This window comes from Daphnia pulex, chromosome 1 (assembly GCF_021134715.1).
Source record: "Daphnia pulex isolate KAP4 chromosome 1, ASM2113471v1".
In the NCBI taxonomy this organism is placed as follows: domain Eukaryota; kingdom Metazoa; phylum Arthropoda; class Branchiopoda; order Diplostraca; family Daphniidae; genus Daphnia; species Daphnia pulex.
Genome location: NC_060017.1, coordinates 4,152,145 through 4,174,965, shown reverse-complemented (window position 1 = coordinate 4,174,965; position 22,821 = coordinate 4,152,145). Strand labels below are relative to the sequence as shown.

The 22,821-nt window shown below is 36.9% G+C and overlaps 5 protein-coding genes across 10 annotated transcripts; 4 read left to right on the top strand and 1 right to left on the bottom strand.

Moving 5' to 3' along the window:
• Positions 1–1,576: 1,576 nt before the first annotated feature.
• Positions 1,577–3,317, bottom strand: LOC124194423 (elongation of very long chain fatty acids protein-like). 2 transcript variants are annotated; one of them, XM_046588604.1, is made up of 5 exons: positions 3,166–3,317; positions 2,999–3,076; positions 2,750–2,940; positions 2,123–2,638; positions 1,577–2,053 (listed from the first exon to the last, which is right to left on the bottom strand). In XM_046588604.1, exons 2-5 carry the CDS (start codon positions 3,057–3,059, stop codon positions 1,817–1,819), a joined length of 1,005 nt encoding a protein of 334 aa, XP_046444560.1. In that variant the 5' UTR covers positions 3,060–3,076; positions 3,166–3,317; the 3' UTR covers positions 1,577–1,816. The 2 variants fall into 2 exon arrangements, with proteins under 2 accessions (XP_046444560.1, XP_046444568.1); XM_046588612.1 differs by having other exon boundaries at positions 3,162–3,215.
• Positions 3,318–5,141: 1,824 nt separating this feature from the next.
• On the top strand, positions 5,142–8,103 carry LOC124194405. 2 transcript variants are annotated; one of them, XM_046588593.1, is made up of 3 exons: positions 5,142–5,682; positions 6,366–6,462; positions 6,523–8,103. In XM_046588593.1, the coding sequence occupies exons 1-3, from the start codon at positions 5,671–5,673 to the stop codon at positions 7,842–7,844; spliced, it is 1,431 nt and encodes a 476-aa protein (XP_046444549.1). In that variant the 5' UTR covers positions 5,142–5,670; the 3' UTR covers positions 7,845–8,103. The 2 variants fall into 2 exon arrangements, with proteins under 2 accessions (XP_046444549.1, XP_046444544.1); XM_046588588.1 differs by lacking the exon at positions 5,142–5,682 and adding an exon at positions 6,131–6,284.
• Positions 8,104–8,217: 114 nt separating this feature from the next.
• On the top strand, positions 8,218–11,995 carry LOC124194345 (autophagy-related protein 9A-like). Its single transcript, XM_046588494.1, has 13 exons — positions 8,218–8,519; positions 8,578–8,755; positions 9,056–9,092; positions 9,158–9,329; positions 9,392–9,521; positions 9,599–9,837; positions 9,924–10,096; positions 10,154–10,358; positions 10,537–10,658; positions 10,718–11,020; positions 11,086–11,248; positions 11,312–11,483; positions 11,599–11,995. The coding sequence occupies exons 1-13, from the start codon at positions 8,423–8,425 to the stop codon at positions 11,882–11,884; spliced, it is 2,277 nt and encodes a 758-aa protein (XP_046444450.1). The 5' UTR covers positions 8,218–8,422; the 3' UTR covers positions 11,885–11,995.
• A 580-nt stretch (positions 11,996–12,575) lies between these two features.
• Positions 12,576–15,599, top strand: LOC124194352 (eukaryotic translation initiation factor 2A-like). 3 transcript variants are annotated; one of them, XM_046588514.1, is made up of 12 exons: positions 12,576–12,860; positions 12,921–13,062; positions 13,238–13,356; positions 13,416–13,515; positions 13,597–13,775; positions 13,847–14,086; positions 14,157–14,327; positions 14,431–14,605; positions 14,678–14,841; positions 14,917–15,021; positions 15,076–15,266; positions 15,371–15,599. In XM_046588514.1, exons 1-12 carry the CDS (start codon positions 12,827–12,829, stop codon positions 15,503–15,505), a joined length of 1,755 nt encoding a protein of 584 aa, XP_046444470.1. In that variant the 5' UTR covers positions 12,576–12,826; the 3' UTR covers positions 15,506–15,599. The 3 variants fall into 3 exon arrangements, with proteins under 3 accessions (XP_046444470.1, XP_046444464.1, XP_046444477.1); XM_046588521.1 differs by having other exon boundaries at positions 12,594–12,860; positions 15,085–15,266; XM_046588508.1 differs by having other exon boundaries at positions 12,593–12,860; positions 14,678–15,021.
• Positions 15,600–16,207: 608 nt separating this feature from the next.
• LOC124194331 (cohesin subunit SA-1-like) lies at positions 16,208–21,987 on the top strand. 2 transcript variants are annotated; one of them, XM_046588475.1, is made up of 17 exons: positions 16,208–16,616; positions 16,783–16,920; positions 16,976–17,184; positions 17,247–17,461; positions 17,535–17,708; positions 17,790–17,994; positions 18,064–18,512; positions 18,575–18,877; positions 18,935–19,153; positions 19,234–19,416; positions 19,489–19,701; positions 19,793–19,954; positions 20,011–20,199; positions 20,258–20,719; positions 20,799–21,168; positions 21,682–21,745; positions 21,807–21,987. In XM_046588475.1, the coding sequence occupies exons 2-17, from the start codon at positions 16,811–16,813 to the stop codon at positions 21,811–21,813; spliced, it is 3,534 nt and encodes a 1,177-aa protein (XP_046444431.1). In that variant the 5' UTR covers positions 16,208–16,616; positions 16,783–16,810; the 3' UTR covers positions 21,814–21,987. The 2 variants fall into 2 exon arrangements, with proteins under 2 accessions (XP_046444431.1, XP_046444438.1); XM_046588482.1 differs by having other exon boundaries at positions 16,608–16,701.
• The last annotated feature ends 834 nt before the right edge of the window (positions 21,988–22,821 follow it).

Genomic DNA, 22,821 nt, shown 5'->3' with positions numbered 1-22,821 from the left:
AACTTTTTGTGGATAAGTGTAACGTTTTTTTTTTGTTTTTACGTGTGTGTAGGGGAGAATCAGGTTTGAAACGAGTTCTCCAAATGTTTTCAGGCAGAATAAACTAGAGGAAATTTTCGGATCGCTGAAATTCAAGTCTTAACAAGCAATCCTCCATTGAATAAGTGGTTCAAAATAAAATTTTAATTTTTTGAGGAGGCTGTTTTTTTCTTTTTAGTTAGAGAAGGGAGTTGTTTAAACTAGGGAACGGGGTCTATCTATTCTAACGAATCTAAATATTCAAGAAAAGGAAAGTTTTATTTATTTTATTGGTGGATGGAGCGAAATTTATTGCGCAACTGCTCCTTGGGAAACTTTCTTCGAACATTGATGATGAAGTCAAGTTGATGGAAATTGCAGCTTCATTGATGCAAATTTTAAATTATGAATACACAGTAGCACCTGTTTGGAATTAAGGAACAAAGATTTCGCCATTAATTAAAATTTTGTGCGTAACACGTAAAAATGCCGAAATACTTAAAAGTGTGCAGACCTCGTTAATTTAATAACTATAATTTTTATTTCTCGTGAACATGTCGTCAGAAATGCAATAATTGAGAGATATTTGGCAGACATTGTTAGGGGCATCACCGCAGAATTTGCTTCGTGCACAACTTCAACCTGACGCCGACCAGTTTAGGTTATATTCCATCGTTGATTCAACGGTTTAGACTATATAGCTTTGATCCGGTTCACTTAATGTAGGCCACATGCCATCCCAGTTGTGGATCTCGCAGAATGCAGGGCAAAATGTAACGTACAATACGCAGTAAAAAAAACATTCAATGTTACTTAAAACCGGGGAAGATTTAGACGTTGAGAAGTTAAAAAATAAAAACAAATAATAGTTTCAAGGGGAGAATCTGGGTTCTTCCCCGCCATTAGAGTGAACTTATGTGATAACATAATAATGTATTTGATTTTACTTCCTTTATTTAACTTCTTTTAAGAGAAGAATCCAGAAATCGATTTACTTGATCCCATTCAGCGATTAAGATGTATGTGAGTAGGCCGCTTACTGTGTCTGTTTCGAAGAAACCAGTGTGAATGGAGAACTCGTTAATCGAATTCAGAAGTCTGTGGCCTCATTTCCCCATTCGATTTGAGAGTATACACTCACTTCCAAAACGAATGTGAGCGGGCAAAGAAACGCACCTGACCATATCTGTTTGTTAGCCGGAAAACGTTGAATACTCAATTTAATTAAACACATCAGTCGCGACATATTTGTTCTAAAAGGAAATTCTGGTATTCCTTATACAACGATATAGCAGTAGTGTTGCGCATTTTAGCCTGTCCAATACTTACGGAAGTACTGTGAGCATTAACAGGTTTTAACGTTATTTTTTTCAAAATGCCATGGTCCTACATTTTCATCAACGGTTCTTCTTAACAAAATAGGACTCACTTGTTGGGAAACAAATAATTTATACAAATTTACATATACTCTGATATTGAATCTGCTTGTATTTTAAAAAAACGTTTCATTATAAACGTGCTGCCATGAGTCTAATAATCATACTGACAATCCCGTTGTAAAAATCTTTACACGTGTATGTTTTCTTTCTTCATGTCGAGCAAGATTCTTCATCTAGGAACAAGAGCCTATAATTTTTGGTAACTAAATAAGGGGCCACAAGTTCGTTATGTACAACAAATAAGTAACGAATAATTCAATTACTTGAAACAATAATATGAATCAAACGTTTGAAACAGATGAGCAGAACTTGGCAATTTCCTTTTACAAAAGTAAGAATTGCATACGAATAAAGCACTTTTACATGTGTTTCTTCTTTTCGCTAGAGGATCCGTTTGATTTCGCTTTATCAGCTGATTGATAGAGACCATTCTGTCCGATATAACAGGCGTTTGATGTGTTGGTCATAATGTTGGTGATCATCTTTCCGACACCGCGTTTTTCTTTTTCGGCCTTTTGACTTGTCACTTTAGTCTTTCCATTGGCAGCGTCATCTTCTTTCTTTACCGTAGGCAAACGACGGCGTTTGATATAAGCCTGCGGAATGAAACGGATGTTTAACAAAACCTGCTAATTCCAATTCATCAAATTATCTTTTCCTCATACCTGAATGTAGAAGTTTGAGAAGAGGCTCAAGAACATGAGAGCGTTGAAACACATTGCGTAAGCCAGAATCTTGGGGTAATTGCAGTCGATGAAGAAAAGCTGAGCTGAATGTATGAAAACTGCAACGAACTGAATCATTTGCATCGAGGTCAGATGCTTCTTCCACCACAAATATTTCTGATATTTCGGTCCCATTGAGGAGAATAAGTAGTAGGTGTACATGATAATGTGAACGAACGAGTTCAGCATTCCAAAGAATGTACCGTGACCACCAGCGGCAAACTTGACACCCCACCAACAGACGGCCGGCATGATGCTATGGTGAATGACGTGGAGGTTGGTGATTTGATCAAACTTTTTCCGCAGGACGAAGAAAACCGTATCCAGAAACTCGGTGAATTTGCAAAAGTAATACCACCAACACATTTGGGCAACAATCAACTCGTCGGGATCGTCGGAATAGTCGACCGGTTGGCAGCGGAGGCTGTAGCGGAACAGCCAGGCGTGAACCAGACCCTGAATTAGCGGAAGAGTCGAAATGACAGAGAAAAGAGAAAAAAGGAAGTAAAATCAAATGAAATTGTCGCCCAGTAAGGAAATGGTCAAAGGTTATAGAGATTTTCATACCTTGTACACCAAGTAAATACTGGCGAGAACTTGAATGACATTATAAATGATGATGGCGGAACGGAGCTCGAAGGGTTTCCGATCGCGCATTAGCCTCGGTCCCAAGGATTTGACGAAATAGATGTAGCAAGAGCAGATGATCAGGGTTGGGAAAAATGAACTCATTAAGAACCATCCGTCCACCCTAGGATCTTTAAAAAAGAAAATCAGCAAATAATGTTAAAATAAATCAAGACACAAATGACCTACCTCGCCTGTTGATCATCAAATCATTATAACCGTCGATGAAATCCTTCACGGCGGCAAACATTTTTCTTTTGCCAAAACCTAATTGAGTAATAAAAAGAAGCTGATGAGAATGGGAGTCAATAAAATTCGGTTCGTTATTTGAAGAGGTAAGGGTTATTCATACGTACGCACAACCCTCAAACAGCAGCGTGTAAACTAGTAATCCGCGAAACCAACTGACTCGCGGGTGACAGGACCCCTTTTCTTTATATAGGCCACTGTCTGGCATTCAATCTCAATATTAAGGGATTGTGAACCCGTTTTCTGAGTTGCTCAACAGACGTATAGGAAGTACGAAATCAAACTTGTTTAGAAATGAAAGCTAATTTGATTCTCAATCCAACAAAACAGGAATATGTCCATTCTGAGCTATGCTGCGTTTCCCTTTACTACATATTATGCTCTCTTCGTTACAAGTCGGTAAAAGTCTAGAAAGTTAACCGGTTTTCATGTCGAATGCTTCTCGTTTTTCGCTGAACAGTTATTGGGCTGCTATTATAACGGTTTGGCTGCAAAGTGCATCTACACTACAGCCTAATTTTTAAAACATTATTCATCCATTTATGCTGCGGTTAATAGTGGGGAACTGAAACATCACTTATTATTATGCAATAGGCCTACAATGTTATATAGTAAGAGTTTGGAACTCAATTGATTGAAATGGATGCTCTAGGATTCTCGTAGTTGGCTATCCATACACTCATATAACGTGATTTATATATATTTTTTTGTTATGCAGTTTTTTATATTCCTGTTTTCTTTTAATGACATTTAGGACAACAGACAACAGAAAAATTATTGTCCGACTGACATTCCTATTGAACAGGATCGCGATTCGCATCAATGATTGAATTAAGCACGAACATCCTAGCCGAAAACGGGGTGCGAGGACGATACAACTTAAAAAACTGTAACTTTAAATGAGCTCTACTGATATTACAATTATTGTTGTAAGTACTATGAGAATGAAAAGAAAAAAAATCTATATTTAAATCATTTTTAAAATAGTAAACCAATTTATTTTGCGGAGTGGTTTTTGCTACTTGTTCTACTCAATAGTAAATACAATGTTCATGAAGAAAAATCACTTATTGTAAATAGGTTTGAGGGTAAAAATGATTTTGACTCTACAAATAGGGGAATCATGGAGGCAGAAAGTCAACTAGGAATATTATTGCGTGTGGCGTGTGTCATTTGTTTATTGTTTTGATTTTTTCGTCCGTGATGTTGTCCCGTTGGATACTTCATCCAGTGATCCAGCATTCCAGTTTCCAGCTTCCAGCGTATCAGTCGTCACTCGTCAGTTCTCAAGTGTCAAGAGTTTTTTTTTAACTCTTCATTATCGTTTCTAGAATGGTTATAATTCAAAGTTTCAGTTTTTAAAAGCATTGTCATATTATTTAACTGAAGAGATAGCGACCAGATAGCATGTTATATTTGGATTTGTAATTGTAGGAATTTATTTTGCGATGTATTTTTTTTATTTCCATTTTTTCAGGTTCACAATTGGAATTGAAAAACATACTGGTTACTTTGCAATGGGCCTAAACACTGCTACAAAAAACCTCGTTAAGGACCAGAGTAAATCATATGCATATTACGGTACTGTCCAAAACTTTCAACTACTGAAATTGCACATGTGTTTCTACTTTCTACCAATAATCAGACAGGGAGCAATTCACAAGTGATTCTCCAAACATATTTGCAATTCAGATACTTTGGCAACTTCCGTGAAGCGATTTGAATCATAAGTAAAACAAGACATTCAAAAATAGACTTGTCATGTGGTTTGCATCAAAACAGTCAGGTATGTTTGAATGTTCCTTTTCCTCTTTTTTGAACATAATATGGCAATTTGAGATTATCAGCATAAAGTTTTTTTTTTAATTATTTTTAAGTAGATTGATTTGCTGTGTTAAGTGCTCCAATGGATTGATGGAAACATTGATTGTCATAAAATGTATTGAAAGTAAGGCTATTCATGTTTCAATACATTTTTGTACTTTATTAATTGTTGTGAGTTTATCATTGCATTGATTCTTTTCAAATCACAGGAAGTCTCGAAGGCCAGTGGCGTGTTTTTAAAAAAAGGTATTATAAAACTGCGATGGAATTAGACATGTTATCGTGATTTCGCAATAATCTAATTAACAATCGATTCTTGCAGAAAAATGTACAATCAAGAGATTTTTAATGATTGACGTAATTGGTACTTTTTTATCGATTTCTTGATTTTAATGTCGTCATATTTTTCATATTAGATATTACTTTAGTAATGTGCGCATTACTAAAGCTGTTTGCCATGGTATTAAGGATGACTATTACCCATTAACAATCCATGAAATGTGTCACATGAACGGCTTCCTTGCCGTACTCGGAATCGTTTTAAGAATTGCGCGTCTGCGCAATCAGTTGCAGACTTAGTTGTCGACTAGTTCTTCTCGTTGCTACAAAAATGGCGTCTTAAACAATTCTTCAATATTTCCCATATAATGTGCAACATTAGTGATCCATTTTGAAAAGTAATAGTCATTGCTTATAATTGCGACACCCTCCCCTCAACTTGAGTCATTCAAATACGTATGTATTGAGACTTTTGAAGTATAGCAGATCTTGAGCAACATGATGCCGTGATGCCGAGAGAAGTATGTTACTTTGGCAAATATCTATTCTTATAATATGCTCGTACTTTTGTATGCATTCAATTGATTTGCCATTTTAGCGAATTCGTTATACTTTTACGCGGTTGTGTGTTCTTGAACTGAAATCTGCAACATGTACAAACGTTCCTCCTTCAAGAGCTATATTTGTGTAAAAGAAATATTTTCATATATTTCTTTTAAAAGGGATTACATTTATAGGTCTTACATAATTTACTGTAAATGAGATTTTTTTACGGATTCAATTATTGGGAGAAATATTTATTCGAGCAAAATCATTATTTCAAGAGAAATCATACAGTTCGAGTGTTCTAATGGATCGATCGAAGGGTACTCCAAATTAAAAATTAATGAGAAAAGTATTAACAATTAAAGTAATGTTGCAAATCGAGATGGAATTACGACTACGCGAAAATTTAAAAGCTGTTTAATTGATAATTGTTTGAGAATTTTGTCTGAGATACTGGCACTTTCTATTATAGCATGAACAAACAAACATTTACGTAATACATTATTACTAATATCTAAATGATTAATAAAAGCTAATATATTTGACAGTATAGGCCCTTCATATGGAATCTCACACAGTAATGGCTAATAAGCTTATCTTTGTCCGATCTAGTATAACTCTGTTCAATTAACGTTAACAATCAAAAAATTTAAAAAAGGAAACTCGGGAGCGGCGACCCTGGAAAATATGGGATGCGTCACGAATAAAAAAGCGCCTTGTCTTGGCTTCGTCACTTGAAGAATTGCATCGAAAAGGTTGTCGTTTTGAATAAAATATTTATGTTTAATGTTTTAAAATTTGTTGAATTTTGATAGGCCGTGAAAAGATAGACTATAGTAAAGAGGAAACTGTCTACCTGGTCCTAGAGACAGACGGTACCTATGTAGATGATGACGAATTCTTAAAGTGGTTTCCAGATAACACTGCATTTCTTCTACTGCGAGCAGGAGAATCTTGGACAAAGCCTGTTCAACATACGTCTGGTTCTACTGACCAGAATAGTGATGGCGGTTCCTTAAAAACTTATCTTCTTCCACGTGTTGTTTGTGATGCCCTAACTACGTTAAATATTTACCATGAGCCCCCCTTTTGGAAGATTGTCGACAATCAAGATAAAATTACGTTAGTCCTTCATTGGAACCAGCGGAGTGACCGAGGCTATCACCCCAATGTCAAACCGACCTATTCGCAAGACTTTCCCAATGCTAGATTTGATTACAACAATAAGGTTCCTATGTTTGCCAGTCACTCTTTGACTGGTGCTAGTTCTATACTAAAAGATTCAGTTGCTGCAACCATCAGCGACAAGGAAATCGTCGACAGTCAGCCTATTAACGTCAAACAATCTGCTTCCACTGCCAGTGCAGGCGCGACTTTCAAGTCGACTCTTAGGGATTGCAATGCAGTTTCAGGGGCTTGTTCAAATGTAGTAGTAGCCCATGACTCGCAAGCCGCCAATCACGTTCCAATTTCTGGCTCAAGTAAAGACCCCCAGCTTTTGCGTTCAAGCGCTTCTTCAGCAGCGTTCCAGCACGATTTGAATAAATGTGAATTTCACTGTGGATCACTACACGACAGAGGCCGCTCCATCCAAAGTGCCGAATGTCATCGTCATCGAATTCATTCCATGAGTAAAATTTTGAAGTCTACTCACGTTCATTTCTGTGACGACGGTACGAATGTGATTCATGATGGAGTGGAGAGCCGTTCTAGTCTCGCCGCGTCCAGATCCCAGCATCAGCACCAGGAGAACGCATCAGGATCGGAGATGGAGCAAGACAGCAGCAACACCATGGAAGACGATTTTGAAAACGAGAATAGCGTGACGACGGAGAAGTTGCTTCTTCTGACGGATCAGCTGTGCAATGAAAAACACAAGCACTTGACCATTTTCGATCTTGGGGTCATACTTGAGAGACTGAAAACCAAAATAATCGATGTTCACCGATTGGAGCGCGAGCGTGAGGATCTGCGGTGTTTTCGTTGGACTATCAACGCCACAATACGAGGTGAAATTCTGCGGGATCTCGGAGTTTTGTACAACGGGAATTATTATTCCATTTCTGAGAGCCCTTTATTATCTGATCCTCTGAGTGGTTTTCGGGATGACGAAGAAGAACGTCAAGATTCATTGTGAACATGTTCAAACTTGTTATACTTTTCGCCAGCGTAGATGAAATTTCCAGTGGGTGCCACTACATATATTCCTCGTTTTCAAATAAGGTGTTCATCTCTCTTGATTGTTTTTCTTTGATTGAAAATTTGCACATTCTGCTCTTTAAAACACTGTTTTAGAATTATGTAGGAGCTAATCAGAAAATACAGTTTATGTTAGTGAGTTCAAATAAATTTGTAAATTATCTCATATTGCTGGAAATAAAATCCCTTATCTCGAATTCAAAAAATTTCTTAATTAAAACTTATTTTTAAATAAATAATAACAATAAAAACAAAATTGTATGAAAATAAAGGACAAAGTGAGATGGATTCATGCCACCTGGCAACGTGGCATCATATTTTGCAACTTCTCTTGCTTTTATTTATTTACTCCAGTTTCTGACTAGATTCTAGAAGAAAGAATTTTACGCAATTTGTTTACATTGACTTCATTAGACAGCTATACCTTGTTCTAAAACTGCTGTAGAAATTTCTATTTCTACGCAATTTTTTGAATGTAGGATTCTGGGATTCTGTTAACAATTTGTAAACATCAAGATGAAAAATTCAGCAGGAAAACACAGTCAGTTTCTTGAAGGAGAAGAAGATAACAGCAATGAAACTGTGTTGATTCATGTGGTTCCTGAAAATAAATGTAGGTGATTTTGATAATTTTTTTCTAAACAAGTAATTCATCTTTTTAATTATTTTAGCAAGGTGGAATCATATAGAAGACCTGGATTCATTTTTTTCACGTGTTTACTTTTATCATCAGCAACATGGATTTCTCTGCATGATGTTGCAGGAGTGTTTTGAACTTTTACAGTTTGCATTCATAGTGGGGTTTTCTTCGTTTTTGCTGCAATGTGTGAACTACAAAATTTTATTCAGGTAATTACTGAATTTTTGTATAGTTAAACATTGTTATTATTTATTTGCTATCTGCAAAAGATGAAATACCTTTTGAAAACTAGTACAAATTTGAGAGGAGTGTTGACATTTTCAGCACTTTTGAATTGAATATAAAATTTCAACAGTAATGGTTGTTTTCAAGATTCAATAGGAAGTGCCTTATTTGGTTTTCACATGCATAGCTCTTTTATTTAAAACAATATTGTTTTTTTTCTAAATGGTAGTGAGTATAGTTTATTTCATATTATGAATTTTAACGGTTACATTGTAACTCCCTAGGGATGAATTTACAGTCAACAGCACATCAAAAATAACTGTGAGTTTTTATTGTTTTACATAATTAAAGCTTAGAGGGATAATATTTTTCAAATATTTCTTTAGTTATCAGATGTGGTTGAAAGCCCAGGGGAATGTGTGTCTTCTTTCAGTCTAACAATGTGGATTTGTATTTTTATTGCATTGTTCTGCTGGATATTACGACTTATTGGTGTTATCTACCATTTTTTTCAATATTCTGAAATTCGTTGTTTTTATCAATCAGCTCTACAAATTGGTATTTAATTGTCCTCCTAATGCTTTACTAGCAACAACATTTATAGAATTTCATAATTTCAGGTGACCAAGATCTCGAAAACTTAACTTGGCACGAAGTTCAACAGAGAGTAAGAAAGGCTCAGCAGGAGTACCAGATGTGTATTCATAAAGCCGAGCTAACGGAACTTGATATTTATCATCGAATATTAAGGTAAACACAGTAATACTGTTTTTTTAAAAATGTGTAGTTTCCATATATTTGTATTTATACTCATTTTTTAAATTCAGGTTTAAGAATTACTTTGTCGCAATGGTCAACAAGTCCATCCTCCCACTAAAGTTTAAGGCGCCACTTGTTGGAGAAACATTATTTCTTAGTCGAGGACTGAAGTATAATATCGAATTTCTTCTATTCTGGGGTCCTTGGGCTCCTTTTGACAACAGTTGGCATTTGCGTGAAGAGTACAAAAGTGTTAACCAGCGAAGAGAGTTGGCCAAAGATTTATCAAAAGTAATTGGATATATCGGTAATTGTTTTGTTTCACTTTTTTGTCGAGGCATTCAAGCTAAAATGTCGTTACTAAATGCATGCTGTTTACAAATTTAACTACAGGCATCCTTAATTTCGTGTTGGCTCCGTTGGTATTGCTATGGCAACTACTCTATGCTTTCTTCAATTACGCCGAAGTTGTGAAAAGAGAGCCCGGAAGCCTTGGCGCTCGCAGGTGGTCACTTTATGGGAGATTATATTTGCGGCATTTCAATGAACTAGATCACGAGTTACAAGTACGATTTTTTGGCAAAAATTTTGTAAATATTATGTTAAATGGAATTTTTACTTAGGCCCGTCTAAGTAGAGCTTATCGACCGGCTACTCATTACCTTTCTGGCTTTTCTTCTAACTTGGTAGCTATCTTTGCGCGGAATTTCGCTTTCTTGGCGGGTGCCATTTTGGCAGTTTTAGTTCTGCTGACTGTTTACGATGAAGACGTTATTACGGTGGAGCATGTGCTCACCATAATGACCGTTCTTGGTGCCGTTGTTGCGGGTAAGTTGGTATCTTAATTTTAAATTTTCGTTTATTCATTCACAATTAAATTCAACTTTATTTTTCATAAAATGAAGTTAAAACACAACTTAGAACCAGTTGTTCATTTATTATTTTAAGAAGTAAAAACAAAAAACTTGCCACCCTTCTAACTTTCTATACTTGAAAATCGGTTCAGGCTGTCGAGTTTTGATTCCCGAAGAAAATATTGTATGGTGTCCTGAAAGCCTTATGGAGACTATTTTAACCCAAGTTCACTACTTACCCGCTGAATGGAAAGATAAGGCCCATACACACGAGGTAATGATATTCTAATTATTAGATTCTTGAGCCAGATAATTTTGTTGGTTACTTTGAAGGTACGCTTAGGTCTATCGAGATTGTTCCAATACAAAGCTGTGTATCTTCTTGAGGAGCTCATATCTCCCATAGTTACACCATTCATTCTATATTTTGGGCTTCGACCTAAAGCCCAGGAGATAGTCGACTTTTTGCGACAATTTACGGTAGAGGTTGTTGGGGTCGGCGATGTTTGTTCATTTGCTCAATTGGATCTACACAAGCATGGACAGGCAAAGTGGCATGCTGGTTTAAGTCAGACATCGGATGAAAGAAGAAATTCATTTCAAGAATCTCTGCCAGTTGTTGAAAATGATATAGAAGTAAATTTCAGTTTAATCATTTTGAATTCTTTTCTTAAAATTAATTCTATTTGATTTTCCTATAGGCGGAAGATGGGAAAATTGAACTATCTCTCATACATTTCGCCCTGACTAATCCTGAATGGCGTCCTCCTGAAGCGGCCGAAGAATTTTTAACAGCATTGAGAAGTTTAGTTCAAAATGAGCTTATTGAAAATCCCTTAATTCAGCGTAGCATGTTATCACCAAGTAAGAAATCTCTTATTTCCTAAGAAACGAAAATTAATTACGTATTTGGAATGATCAATTCAGATAGAGGCATTCCTTCAATCGTACACAGCTTAGCGAGATCTTGCAGCTTAGTTCCCACTTCGAATGAAACTTTGCGATCAAAAAATTATTCGTTGATTGGACGCGGAATTTCTAAACACGAAGGTCCGTTAGGTTCTCGTGCCATCATTGAAAACAGTTCTTACATTGGAGGGTATGAATTTTTATATATACAGTGTATACAATAATGTTTTTATGCGTGTCAAAGTACCAAGCTGATTCGTAGCAGTTGCAGAACAGAATATGTGATAAAGTTCAAATATTTATAGCTGTGGTGTCAACGATGCTTCTTATTCGGATTCGGGATTGGAAGGATTAGCTGTTGCCGAACCGGTTGCTGCCAATATGGCTCTTTCCACTCTATTGCTTCGAGATATCCAGAACCAATACAGGCGAAGTCAACCAGTCCGAAATACACAACTTGGGGGAATGCCTGGAATACGAGAATCCCCGGATGAAGATATCAATGCTGACCCTGTTGAAGTTGCGTCAGCAGCTTTCTCTGCTGCAGTAACAAGTCTTTCTTCCCGCAGTCGTACACTGAATTCGAAATGATTGTGCATTATATACTTTGTTCGTTTACATAAAATATTCTTATCGTTTCATTTCTTGATGATGCGTGTGGGATTTCACAAAAATATATTACTCGGTCAGAGAGTAACATAACTAGTGTAAGAAAGGGGTTAATTTTAAAAATTTGATTAGCATAATTTCAAAAAAAATATGCTGGAAAAACCCGTTGTGTGATTATTGCTTTTTATATTTAACTATGATACGAACCCGACCCCCAACAATTCGACGGTCTAGACATAATATCCATTTCGAAATCGAAATTCAAGTGTCGCAGTAAGAAAAATGGTTAAGTAATTCACTAATGAAATACGTAAATAAATGATTAAACAATGAATGAGGTTAAAAAAATGCAATCGAAATGTCTTCAGGGTTTTTTAGACACCGTTCAAAAACTAAAAAGTGAATCAGGCGAATTAAAATCTATCAATTTGTTGAAGATGAAAAGTTGGAACGTGGCGCGTTAAAAATGAGAAAGAGCTTAGCGTGCATGGTTGCTAGATGCTAGATGGCATCCGCGGTTCTCCCTTTTGAAATTAAAATTGAAATAATTTATTAACTAATAAAATTCACTTAGAACCATATGAAGATTAAATCGGCGTTTAAAATATTTTAAATTGATATCCCCCCCGTGACAAGCTTCAACAAGAGTCGAAAGAGTCTCGCCCTCTAGTTAGAGCATGAAGGACGAAAGGGTAAGTAGTCCATGCATGGGCAAGCAGACGAATTTACTTGACATCGTGCGCACACGTTAAAACCGCGGTAAATACTGAACGGTCATACTTGATACTTGCCTTTTTTTCGTTTTCCCATAAAGTATGAGTGTTGGCCCCTTCAAGTTTGTCACAACACTACACGCTACAACACGCAGTGCCTAAAAATTACAGGAATTAAATCAAGCTTTTAAGTTTAACCCATTGCTTGCACATGATGAGTTCAACACCTACTCCTTTCATTTCCTGTAAGTTTTGTGCTTACAGAAACTAAAAAAAGAACTGTCAGAATTTAGAACACCTTCTAGGTCGAGGAACCCATGGAGTCCAAGTCTTTGAAGGGACACATTTCCAACCTGTTGAAGAATTTAAAAATGAATCCAGTAAAACTTGCAGGCTGGCTATGTGGAGCCCAGACGGGAAATATTTAGCATGGGCTAATGGAACAGTGTAAGTAGAAATACTTTTTGCAACTTAAAAAAAATGTTTTATTGCAATTTAGTAAGGTAAGGTAAACTCAATCAAAACTTTGCTCCAAAAAAACAAAAACAAAAGTGAAAGCTTGTTGCTTTATGTTTAATAATTGTATTTGTATTATTTTCTATTTGTATTTTTGAATGTTAAGTGTTAGTGTTGCTGAAACAGAGAAATGGAGTGTAATTGCTACATTTCCAAAACCGAAAACATCTGGATTGCAATTTTCCCCTAAAGGAAATTTCCTTGTAACATGGGAGCCTTATCAAGGTATTAAAATCCAGATTTCTTTCTTTTATCGTTTCACTTTGTAATTTATCACATTGCAGTTACAAAGGACATACCAGTTAATACTCCAAACTTGCATATTTGGAATCTTCAGACCAAACAAAGTGTCAAATCCTATGTTCAAAAAAACCATTCAAAATGGTTAGCACTTTTGATTTTGAAATTTTTAATGTCAAGAAATAATTTATTTTATATTGTGCCAATTTATTTTATCCAATAAAGGGAGCCATCCTGGAGTAAGGATGAAAAACTGTTGTCACGTAACCTGAATCTTGAGCTTCAAGTGTATGAAGTTGATAAAATGGATTCCATCAGTCAAAGATCTGATGCAAGTCTCAAGATTAGTGATTACTCAACATCTCCAGGGTATTCTCCATATTTCTTCCTCTGTTATATCCAAGGTCAGCAAAAACAAACAGCTAGATTTAAAAAAAAATTATCCAGTCATTTATAATATGCATCACTTGTGCAGGTTCTAAGGGTCAGCCTTCATTTGCCAAGCTGTTCAAATATCCAAACCTAAATCCATCTGGATTGGTCGCTTCCAAAAGTTTCTTTCAAGGTGATCGTGTTGAAATGAAGTGGAGCAAGCCAGGAAATTGTGTTTTGCTTATGACATCAACTGATGTTGATACTTCTGGAGCATCTTATTATGGGAAACAAACATTACATTTCCTTGACGTGAAAGGCACATCGGCAATGGTCCAACTGCGTAATAATTTATAGCATTCTAGTTATTTTTTAGTAAATCACTAATGTTAACATTATGTTTTCACCTGCAGCTAGAGATGGACCAATTTATTCAGTTGAGTGGAATCCAAACGGAACCGAGTTTTGTGTCGTTTACGGATTCATGCCTGCGAAAGCCACACTATATGATTTGAAGTGTGAGGCTAAGTTTGATTTTGGAACTGGCCCGCGGAATTCGAGTTTTTACAACCCTTTGGGGAACAATATCCTTTTCAGTCAACTGTGTATATATGTCTATAAATTTACAAGAGAAGGGAGAAAAATTTCAGTTATCATTCTTTTGTTTTCCTTAACATTCTTGTGCACTTCTTCTTCTTGGTGGTTTTGGTAACCTTCAGGGCAAGATTGAAATTTGGGACACACAAACACTGAAACTAATATCACCAATGGATGCTCCTGATACAACTCACTTACAATGGAGTCCTGATGGACAACATTTCATGACTTCGACAACTGCTCCACGACTTCGGGTGAGCAATGGGTAATAAAAAGTCTCAAATATTCTACAAAATTGATGGTTCGAAAATAAATCACTACTTTTTTGTATTGCTAGTTTCAAAATCTGGCATTACAGCGGCGGATTGCTGTTTGAACATAATATTCAGTCTCCTAATGAGCTGTGGGAAGCAACCTGGCAGCCCATGCCAGATGGTTATTTAAAAGATTTCAAGGTTTCCACAAAAAAAGTGGCTGGTATCAAACCATCTCAACCTCAAGGTGCAAACACTTTTTTTTGTATTATGATTATATCAAAAATTATTATTTATTCTTATTCTTATTATTTTATACTAGTTTCAAAAGAACTTTATCGACCTCCGGGTGCACGAGGAACAAGCGCAATCTTGAAATTTTTAGAAGAAAGGGAGGCTCCGTCTAATCCAAAGGCTGTGAAACCAGGTAAAATAATTTTTACTTATCTCTTAAATTTTGTGGCAATGAGATTTTGTTTAGTTGAAAAAGGACCGAGTCAAGTTAAACCAAATAAACGCAATGAACGTAAAATCAAGAAAGCGGCAGCTGAAAAATCCTCAGTCCCAGTCGAGAGTTCGCCTCCTATAGATACAACAGGAATAACGTCTGATGTCCAATTTGAACTTACTGGAGACGAAACAACTGATAAAAAGCTAAAGGACCTTAAGAAGGTATGAAATTAGGATTGATAATTGGATAACACCCGATATCACCCAATTTGATCTATGAAAATTGATATTAAAAAAAAAACTTACCTTTAATGTTAAAATTGTAGAAGCTTGACCAGATCGCACGTTTGAAAGCTGAACAGTCCGCGGGAAAGAAATTGGAGGTAAATCAAGTCGAGAAGATTCAGAAAGAAAGCGAATTAACGAAGCAGTTGATGGAATTGTCTCTGAAAAAAAAGTGAGGATGTTTGTTTAATGAAAACAATATTTCAACATTCATTTTATTGAACATTGAATATCCCTGGACAATATAAATCAATTGCCAGTAAAAATGAATCATAGATTTTTTTTTTTTCAATAATTATTTCAATAAAACGTGTGGTTTGTGACACAGGAATGAATTGATAAATTTTGGCTAGCTTTCATGGCAAAGCTGTTAAGATTCTTTAGAGAAAACACATCCAACAAACCCTAAAAGAGTGTTCTGTGTTGAAAATGAAAAACAAAAAACAGAATAGATTTATCTAAAAAGATTGTTAGACTTCGTATTTTGAAATCCATATTTTCTCCATAGATAGGCCTATCCATCGCACATCCATTTAGGTACCGACCACTTAAAAAATTATTAAATATTTGCCTATTGAAATTGTAATATTGAAAATGTTTGCCCATATTGGCGGCAGAAGAATAAGAATGACAACAGTTATTTTTATTTTTAAACTCCCAAATCTGATGTATTATTTTAGAATTCGAATCATCCCCGTCTTGTTTTATGTAAGAAATATGTATATTATTGATGTTTTCCTATTTACTACGGGAACTACGCAAACCCTTCGATGCCAGCATACAAAAAACCTTTTCAAATCCGAAGATTTTCCCTCTTGAAACTGACTTACTGAGCAACAGTTTAAAGTCTTCAGCGCTAGGTGGAGACAACCCATGCACATCTCCCTTACGGTCTTATCCCCCCATAATTGAACCATACCATGATTGAACTGCAATTTTCTTATGTTACCAGCTTTATTAAAATTTTATGGAGACTTAAAACGAGTTTGTAATAAAAGTCTAGTGATTGATTCCTTTTTTTTTAAGTTGCTAAAAAACCAGGAGATAGGAAATAAAACAGCGAGATAGCAGATAGGACAAGTATCTTGTCCTCCAGACTATAGCCTACGAAGTCCATGGTAGATGACGCTAAACGGCGTTCCAAACAACTAAAAGTAATTCCGTTTGTTTTCCCGCTCCCCAGTCGTCAAAATTTCAGTGACTTTGTTGAATTGTTGCTGGGACTTCCCGCGTTATTTCTTGATTCTGAAGTTATTTTCGAAGGGAAATTTTAAATAAGAAAGCAAAGTAAGTCTTAAATGGTATCTAGTCACGTTTGTTACACACGAAAACAGCTTTAGACTTTATAAATTTACGAATAGCAGTGAATACAGTAGGCTTATTATGACTACGAAAAATTCCATACCTCTAACATAAGTGCTTGTTATCTAATTAATTGTATTAAATGTTACAGAATTGGTGCTTAGCCAAAAGAACTGAAAATGCTACGTAGAGGGGGGAAAAGAATAAGGATGGATGATCCTCCTGAGGATTATGAACCACCATTTACTCCTTATTCCGTTCAACCACAAACTCCTATGGATCAACAAAGGTTTCAAATCTTTCTATACAATTTTAAGCACAGTTCTAACTTTATTCAATTGCAGTAATTTATTTGGTGGACAATATGGGCAATACAATGAAAATGTCTCTCTGCAATATGATTCTGGAAATACTTCCAACATGGAGTACGACCAAAACTTCGGTCCAGCACAGCAGAATGTGAATGTGTTCAGTTCAAATCAATTGGAAGAACCTGCAGTTCCAACTCTTTCTATTGGGCGTGGACGGACAACTCGAAGTTCTCGTGGCAGAAGTAATCTTATTATTTTGCTATTATGTTTCTTTTACCATATTTTTCAATGTTGTGTGATGAAGTCTCAGTTACCCCTGCTGGGAAAAAAGGACTGGCTGCTGCTGCTGCAAATTCGCAGAGAGTAATGTCTAGCCCAGAAGATACTCCTGTACCTACTCCAAGCCCTGCCCCTCGACGACGAGGACGTCCAAGGAAAAATCCAGTGATGGAACAATCTACTGTTGAAGACGAAAGCACTTTATTTTGTATTATTAGAAATGGCAAAAGCTCTTTACAGGTAAAACCACTAGATTCCTCAATTATAATAGTGTTTTCTAAAAATTAATACTTTATTCCATTACTGATTGCAGCAAATTGTAGATGAATGGATTGAACAGTACAAAGCTGATCGTGACTCAGGATTGCGGGCCATAATGCAGTTCTTCATTAGTGCTTCTGGATGCAAAGGGAAAATCACCTCTCAAATGCAAAGTAGCATGGAACATGCCGCGATTATCCGTCGCATGACCGAAGAGTTTGATGAAGTATTATACTTTTTCTATATGATTGTCAACCATTGATTTTTTAACTGTTGATGATTACATTGTGACTCTTAAATCCTTTAGGAAAGTGGTGAATACCCGATGATCATGTCTGGTCCACAATGGAAGAAATTTCGAAGCAACTTCTGTGACTTCGTTCAAACACTTGTGAAGCAATGCCAATATTCCATCATTTATGATCAGTATCTAATGGATAATGTAATTTCACTACTTACTGGTCTTTCTGATTCACAAGTAAGAGCGTTTCGTCATACTGCTACACTAGCTGGTAAACTTTATTTTATATAAATAGATTTTTTTGTTTCATCTTCACTTAATGTCAAAATATTTGTTTTAGCTATGAAACTAATGACTGCGTTGGTTGATGTGGCTCTGACTGTATCGATTCATCTTGATAACACGTCTCGTCAGTATGAAGCTGAGCGACAGAAAACTCGGGATAAACGAGCCAGTGATCGTCTAGAAGCGTTGCTTGCCAAACACCAAGAACTTGAAGAAAACATGGATGAAATCAAAAACATGTTGACTTACACATTCAAGTCGGTTTTCGTCCATCGTTACCGAGATATCGTTCCTGAAATTCGAGCCATTTGTATGGCGGAAATTGGCATTTGGATGAAGCGGTTCCCCCAAAATTTCCTCGATGACTCCTACCTCAAGTATATAGGGTGGACTTTGCATGATAAAGTTGGTGATGTTCGTTTAAGATGTCTTCAAGCTCTCCAACCGCTCTATGCTTCAGAAGAACTTAAGGGAAAATTGGAACTTTTTACTAGCAAATTTAAGGTGATTTATTTTTATCTAATTTCACTTAACCCCGTCAACAATAATTTGACTGTTTTTTACAGGATCGTGTCGTCTCGATGACACTAGACAAAGAGTACGATGTTGCCGTACAAGCTGTTCGTTTGATCATCAGCATTCATAAGTATCATCGAGAAATATTGTCAGATAAGGATTGCGAGGCTGTTTATGAGTTGGTGTTCTCTTCCCATCGAGCCGTTGCGCAAGCTGCTGGTGAGTTTCTCAACGAGCGGCTTTTCACACTCGATGATACCAGTCCCCCGGCTCTACGTACTCACCGTGGCAAAAAGAGACTGCCTAATACACCTCTCATTCGGGATTTGGTTCAATTCTTCATCGAGTCTGAGGTAAAATTACAGTCAAGTAACAATTCAAATAGGTTAATGACTTTGCAATCTTCATAGTTGCATGAACACGGAGCATATTTGGTCGACTCCCTAATTGATTCAAATGAAATGATGAAAGATTGGGAGTGCATGACGGATTTGTTAATGGAAGATCCTGGGCCAGGTGAAGAGTCTTTGGATGATCGGCAAGAAACAAGTTTGATCGAACTGATGACATGTTGCATCAAACAAGCCGCGACTGGAGAGCCACCCGTTGGGCGTGGACCTACAAGAAAGGTAACTACCACATTATCTTTTAACATGCTCATCATGCAAACACAATAATACGTGTGTGAATCTTGTATTTTTTTCTAAAGATTACCACCGCGAAAGAAACCAAACAAGCCCAAGATGATCGTGTTCGACTAACTGAACATTTTATCCAAACCCTTCCTCTGTTACTCGGGAAATATATCGCGGATCCTGAAAAAGTTGCAAACCTCCTGTTGATTCCCCAATACTTTGATATGGAAATCTACACTACCTCACGTCAAGAAAAGGTTAGTTTCTTTTTATACTAAGTGTGTATGAAATTGTACTCATTGCTTTTATGCGTTACTTCTTGCTTACAGAGTTTAGAATCGTTATTGCGTTTGATGCAAAATGTTGTCGAGAGACACACCGAAACAGAAGTGCTTGAAAATTGTGCCAAAACATTGGAAGTTCTTTGTACTGAAGATCACGCAATCTACTCTCGATGTGACGTCATAAGAAGTACTTTAATCGATCGCCTGGTCAACAAATTGCGTGAAGTTCTTGACGATCATCTAACTCTGATCGCTGGTGTAAGTTTGCCTGCTTGTTTTGTTTTTTTGTTTTTTGTTTTTTGTTTTTTCTCTCGTCTCAAAGAGATAAAGCATATTCTTTGGGTAATAGGACGAAGAGCCCAACGAAGATGAGGTGTTTGCCCTGGTATCAAGTTTGAAAAAAGTTGCCATCTTCTGGTCGTGCCACAATCTTGGACCATGGAATTTGTGGGATCCTCTTTTCAACGCTGTTCGAGAAGCCAAAGATCTAAGCCGGTCTATGCCACCTGAAGTAACACATTATTTAACTGTTTATTTTCACGCAATAATACATGTTAAATGTTTTAGGCTATAAAATACTGCATCTCAGCCTGCTATTCTGCCATTTTATGGGAACTTCTACAGCTGGAAAACGGTTCTGGACGAGGAACGTCTGCCGCTCAACAACAAAAGCAACTGAGAGATCATTTGGATGCTTACATTCCATTGATGACCGAGCTCGTCATCACTTCAAATGTTGCTCTGTTTAGAGAAGAGGTTCGTCGTGTCAGTGTAGAAGTTCGTTTCATTTCTTGTAAATTTTCAATTTTTGCAGGCCTACATATCTGTGTGCGATTTGCTCATATCTTTTTGCAAGCAACTGGAAGACAATCCCCTTTTGAGACCGCTGGTTTATGAGCCTGACCGCGGCCTGCAACAAACTTTAAATGATTTTATTCAGACTTACGTGTTCGTTGAAGAGGAGGACGAAGAACACGACGAGCACACAAAAATTGAAGAATTGCACAAACGCCGCAGCTACCTGTCTAGCTTCTGCAAACTGGTCGTTTACAACGTCCTGCCCATAAAAACTGCGGCAGATGTTTTCCGACACTACGTGAAGTATTACAATGATTACGGTGACATCATTAAAACGACGTTGGGAAAAGCCCGAGAAATCAACAAAGTTAGCTGTGCCAGGACTATGGTTCTAAGTCTCTCCATGCTCTTTCGCGATTTAAGTAGAGATGCCGGAAGTCGTATTGATCGACAATCAGAAGAGTTTTTGAGCGTCAAGGTATAAAATTTATCTATCCATTTAAATCTTATTGATAGTAAACTCACGCGAATACTAAACAAAATTATTTTGTACGTAGGAATTGGCCAAACGATTTGCCCTTTCTTTCGGATTGGACGCGTTAAAAAATCGCGAAGCTATCACCGCCCTGCATAGAGATGCCATTCTTTTTGCCACCAACCCACTCGAGAATCCCAACGATCCAACTGGCCCTCCACCTAATTTGGCTTTTCTAGAAATCGGCGCCGAGTTTACGAACAAATTGCTGAAACAAGACAAAAGAATGGTTTTACAGTTTCTGGACCGGATTCTGACAATGGGAATGCCTTCATCTCGCGGCGAAGAATGGCAACCTCTCTTGTTGTACCGCAATTCCTTGGTCCATGGCGAAACTGATCTACCTCCGCAGACGGCTCGGCGTGCGTACGGAAGGCGTCGACGCGATGCAGGTATGACTAGAATCTTTTTTAAACAAAATACGATTAGAAACTTTAGTTTGCGCTTAATTTTAAATGGAAGAGGAGACAACGCCTTTGTTTGGTTTACAACCTTTTTTTTTTTGTCTACCTAATGTTTCGATGTAACGGTAAAAAATCAAGTGTGAAATGCACCCAAACTTTTGCCTCCGTTCGATCATGCACGACTTGTCGGTTCGTCGTGTCTGCAATTCTCGATTGAATTGGCGTTATCTGACACAATTACTTATGTTCACCGCACTATTCTTATACTTGCGTTATTCCATTCTGAAGTTCAATTTCCCTTCTTGGCGTCAATGTGGGACAACTCCTTTTATCACTTGATTGCCATCACTGTAAACCGAATAGCGGCACCTAGTTTTTTTTAATATAGCGGGAATCCGGGATCGAATATGACGGATCTATTTGTTTCGTTGTTGACCGTTATCAACCGCGTGCAATTCAATGAGCGCCTCGATATTGACGCGAGTTCAATTTTATTTGTAGGCGGGGACGACGGTGAAATCGCTGATGATAACGACGATGCCGGATCAGATCAAGATTTTGCTGGGTAATACGTATTTCCTTTGGTTTGCTTTTGTATAAATGTTTACACTTCATTGATTTTGCAGTTATTAATCTCTCGCTATTCGGAAAAAGTAATGTTGCCGTTTCGTCAAGACGTTCTCCAACTTGATTGCATTTCCCTTTTGTCAGCAAGTCTTCTATGATTGCTTTTATTTCCCCCGTTTTTATGTCTTCTTTTAAAATAAATAGAAAAGTAACAACAATAATAAAAAAAAAGAAATCGCGCTTTCGTTTCTCCGACTTCTATTTTGCGACTATAAAAACGCTTATAAAAAACATGCTACAATCATCGCAATAAAGGTTGCGATATTCCTTAAACACACGAATAGTTTGAGATTATTAGCTCAAAATTTTGAGATCGAAAAATGAGTTCCCTGCTTTCATTCTGCTATCCCCCAAAGTGATTTATCAAATATTAAGTAGGCTCGAACCGTACAGAAAATAATGTCTTCTCTTAAAATAGGCCGCAACATCCTAAAACACAATATATGTGTCAGCCTTAGCTTGACCGACTTATTTCCTACCATTGGGCAACCAATGATTTAGCTGATCTGTCAAAAAAATTCTTTCTCCAACTTAACTTGATCGTTTTTTTTTTCTTGCCACCGACTCTGCGGCGACACCATTCACCCTAGCCTATTAGATATGCAATACAATCAGCTAGTTGTGATTTTGTTTGAATCGGCTGAAAATATTTCGAAGATGCACCTGGCAAAGAGAGAATTTCACACTCTGCCACAGACATGGCTTTGCTATGTAGGTCGAGGAGGAATTCTAGCTGGTCGAGGAAGAGCAACAGTGCGGCACGAGTAAATAGAATTAAGTAGGTCATAGCACTTTAATAGAAAGAGTCGCAGCAACTTAACGTGAAGACGGGACGAATGAAACGCTGGATCATCAAGGTGTACAAGTTAATCTTAGTTGCTTAGTTCGGTTCTCTTGACTTATTTTGAGTTGAAGCTGACTTGACAATTGAAGCTACCTCAGCAGACAATTTTGAACACACTTCCTATACAGTTATATCAATATTATTTTTTTGACTAACATTCTTGTAACGAA

Coding starts and splice junctions, on each gene's coding strand:
- LOC124194423 (XM_046588604.1), bottom strand. CDS start 3,059: ATGTTTGCCGCCGTGAAGGATTTCATCGACGGTTATAATGATTTGATG. Junction 2,639..2,749: donor GTATTTACTTGGTGTACAAG/GTATGAAAATCT, acceptor CCGCTAATTCAG/GGTCTGGTTCACGCCTGGCT. Junction 2,054..2,122: donor TCTCAAACTTCTACATTCAG/GTATGAGGAAAA, acceptor TTCATTCCGCAG/GCTTATATCAAACGCCGTCG.
- LOC124194405 (XM_046588588.1), top strand. Junction 6,463..6,522: donor TGAAGAATTGCATCGAAAAG/GTTGTCGTTTTG, acceptor GAATTTTGATAG/GCCGTGAAAAGATAGACTAT.
- LOC124194345 (XM_046588494.1), top strand. CDS start 8,423: ATGAAAAATTCAGCAGGAAAACACAGTCAGTTTCTTGAAGGAGAAGAA. Junction 9,838..9,923: donor AAAAGTAATTGGATATATCG/GTAATTGTTTTG, acceptor ATTTAACTACAG/GCATCCTTAATTTCGTGTTG. Junction 11,021..11,085: donor TTGTTGAAAATGATATAGAA/GTAAATTTCAGT, acceptor ATTTTCCTATAG/GCGGAAGATGGGAAAATTGA.
- LOC124194352 (XM_046588508.1), top strand. CDS start 12,827: ATGATGAGTTCAACACCTACTCCTTTCATTTCCT. Junction 14,087..14,156: donor ATCGGCAATGGTCCAACTGC/GTAATAATTTAT, acceptor TTTCACCTGCAG/CTAGAGATGGACCAATTTAT. Junction 15,267..15,370: donor AGCTAAAGGACCTTAAGAAG/GTATGAAATTAG, acceptor TTAAAATTGTAG/AAGCTTGACCAGATCGCACG.
- LOC124194331 (XM_046588475.1), top strand. CDS start 16,811: ATGCTACGTAGAGGGGGGAAAAGAATAAGGATGGATGATCCTCCTGAG. Junction 16,921..16,975: donor ACTCCTATGGATCAACAAAG/GTTTCAAATCTT, acceptor ATTCAATTGCAG/TAATTTATTTGGTGGACAAT. Junction 17,185..17,246: donor TCGAAGTTCTCGTGGCAGAA/GTAATCTTATTA, acceptor TGTGTGATGAAG/TCTCAGTTACCCCTGCTGGG.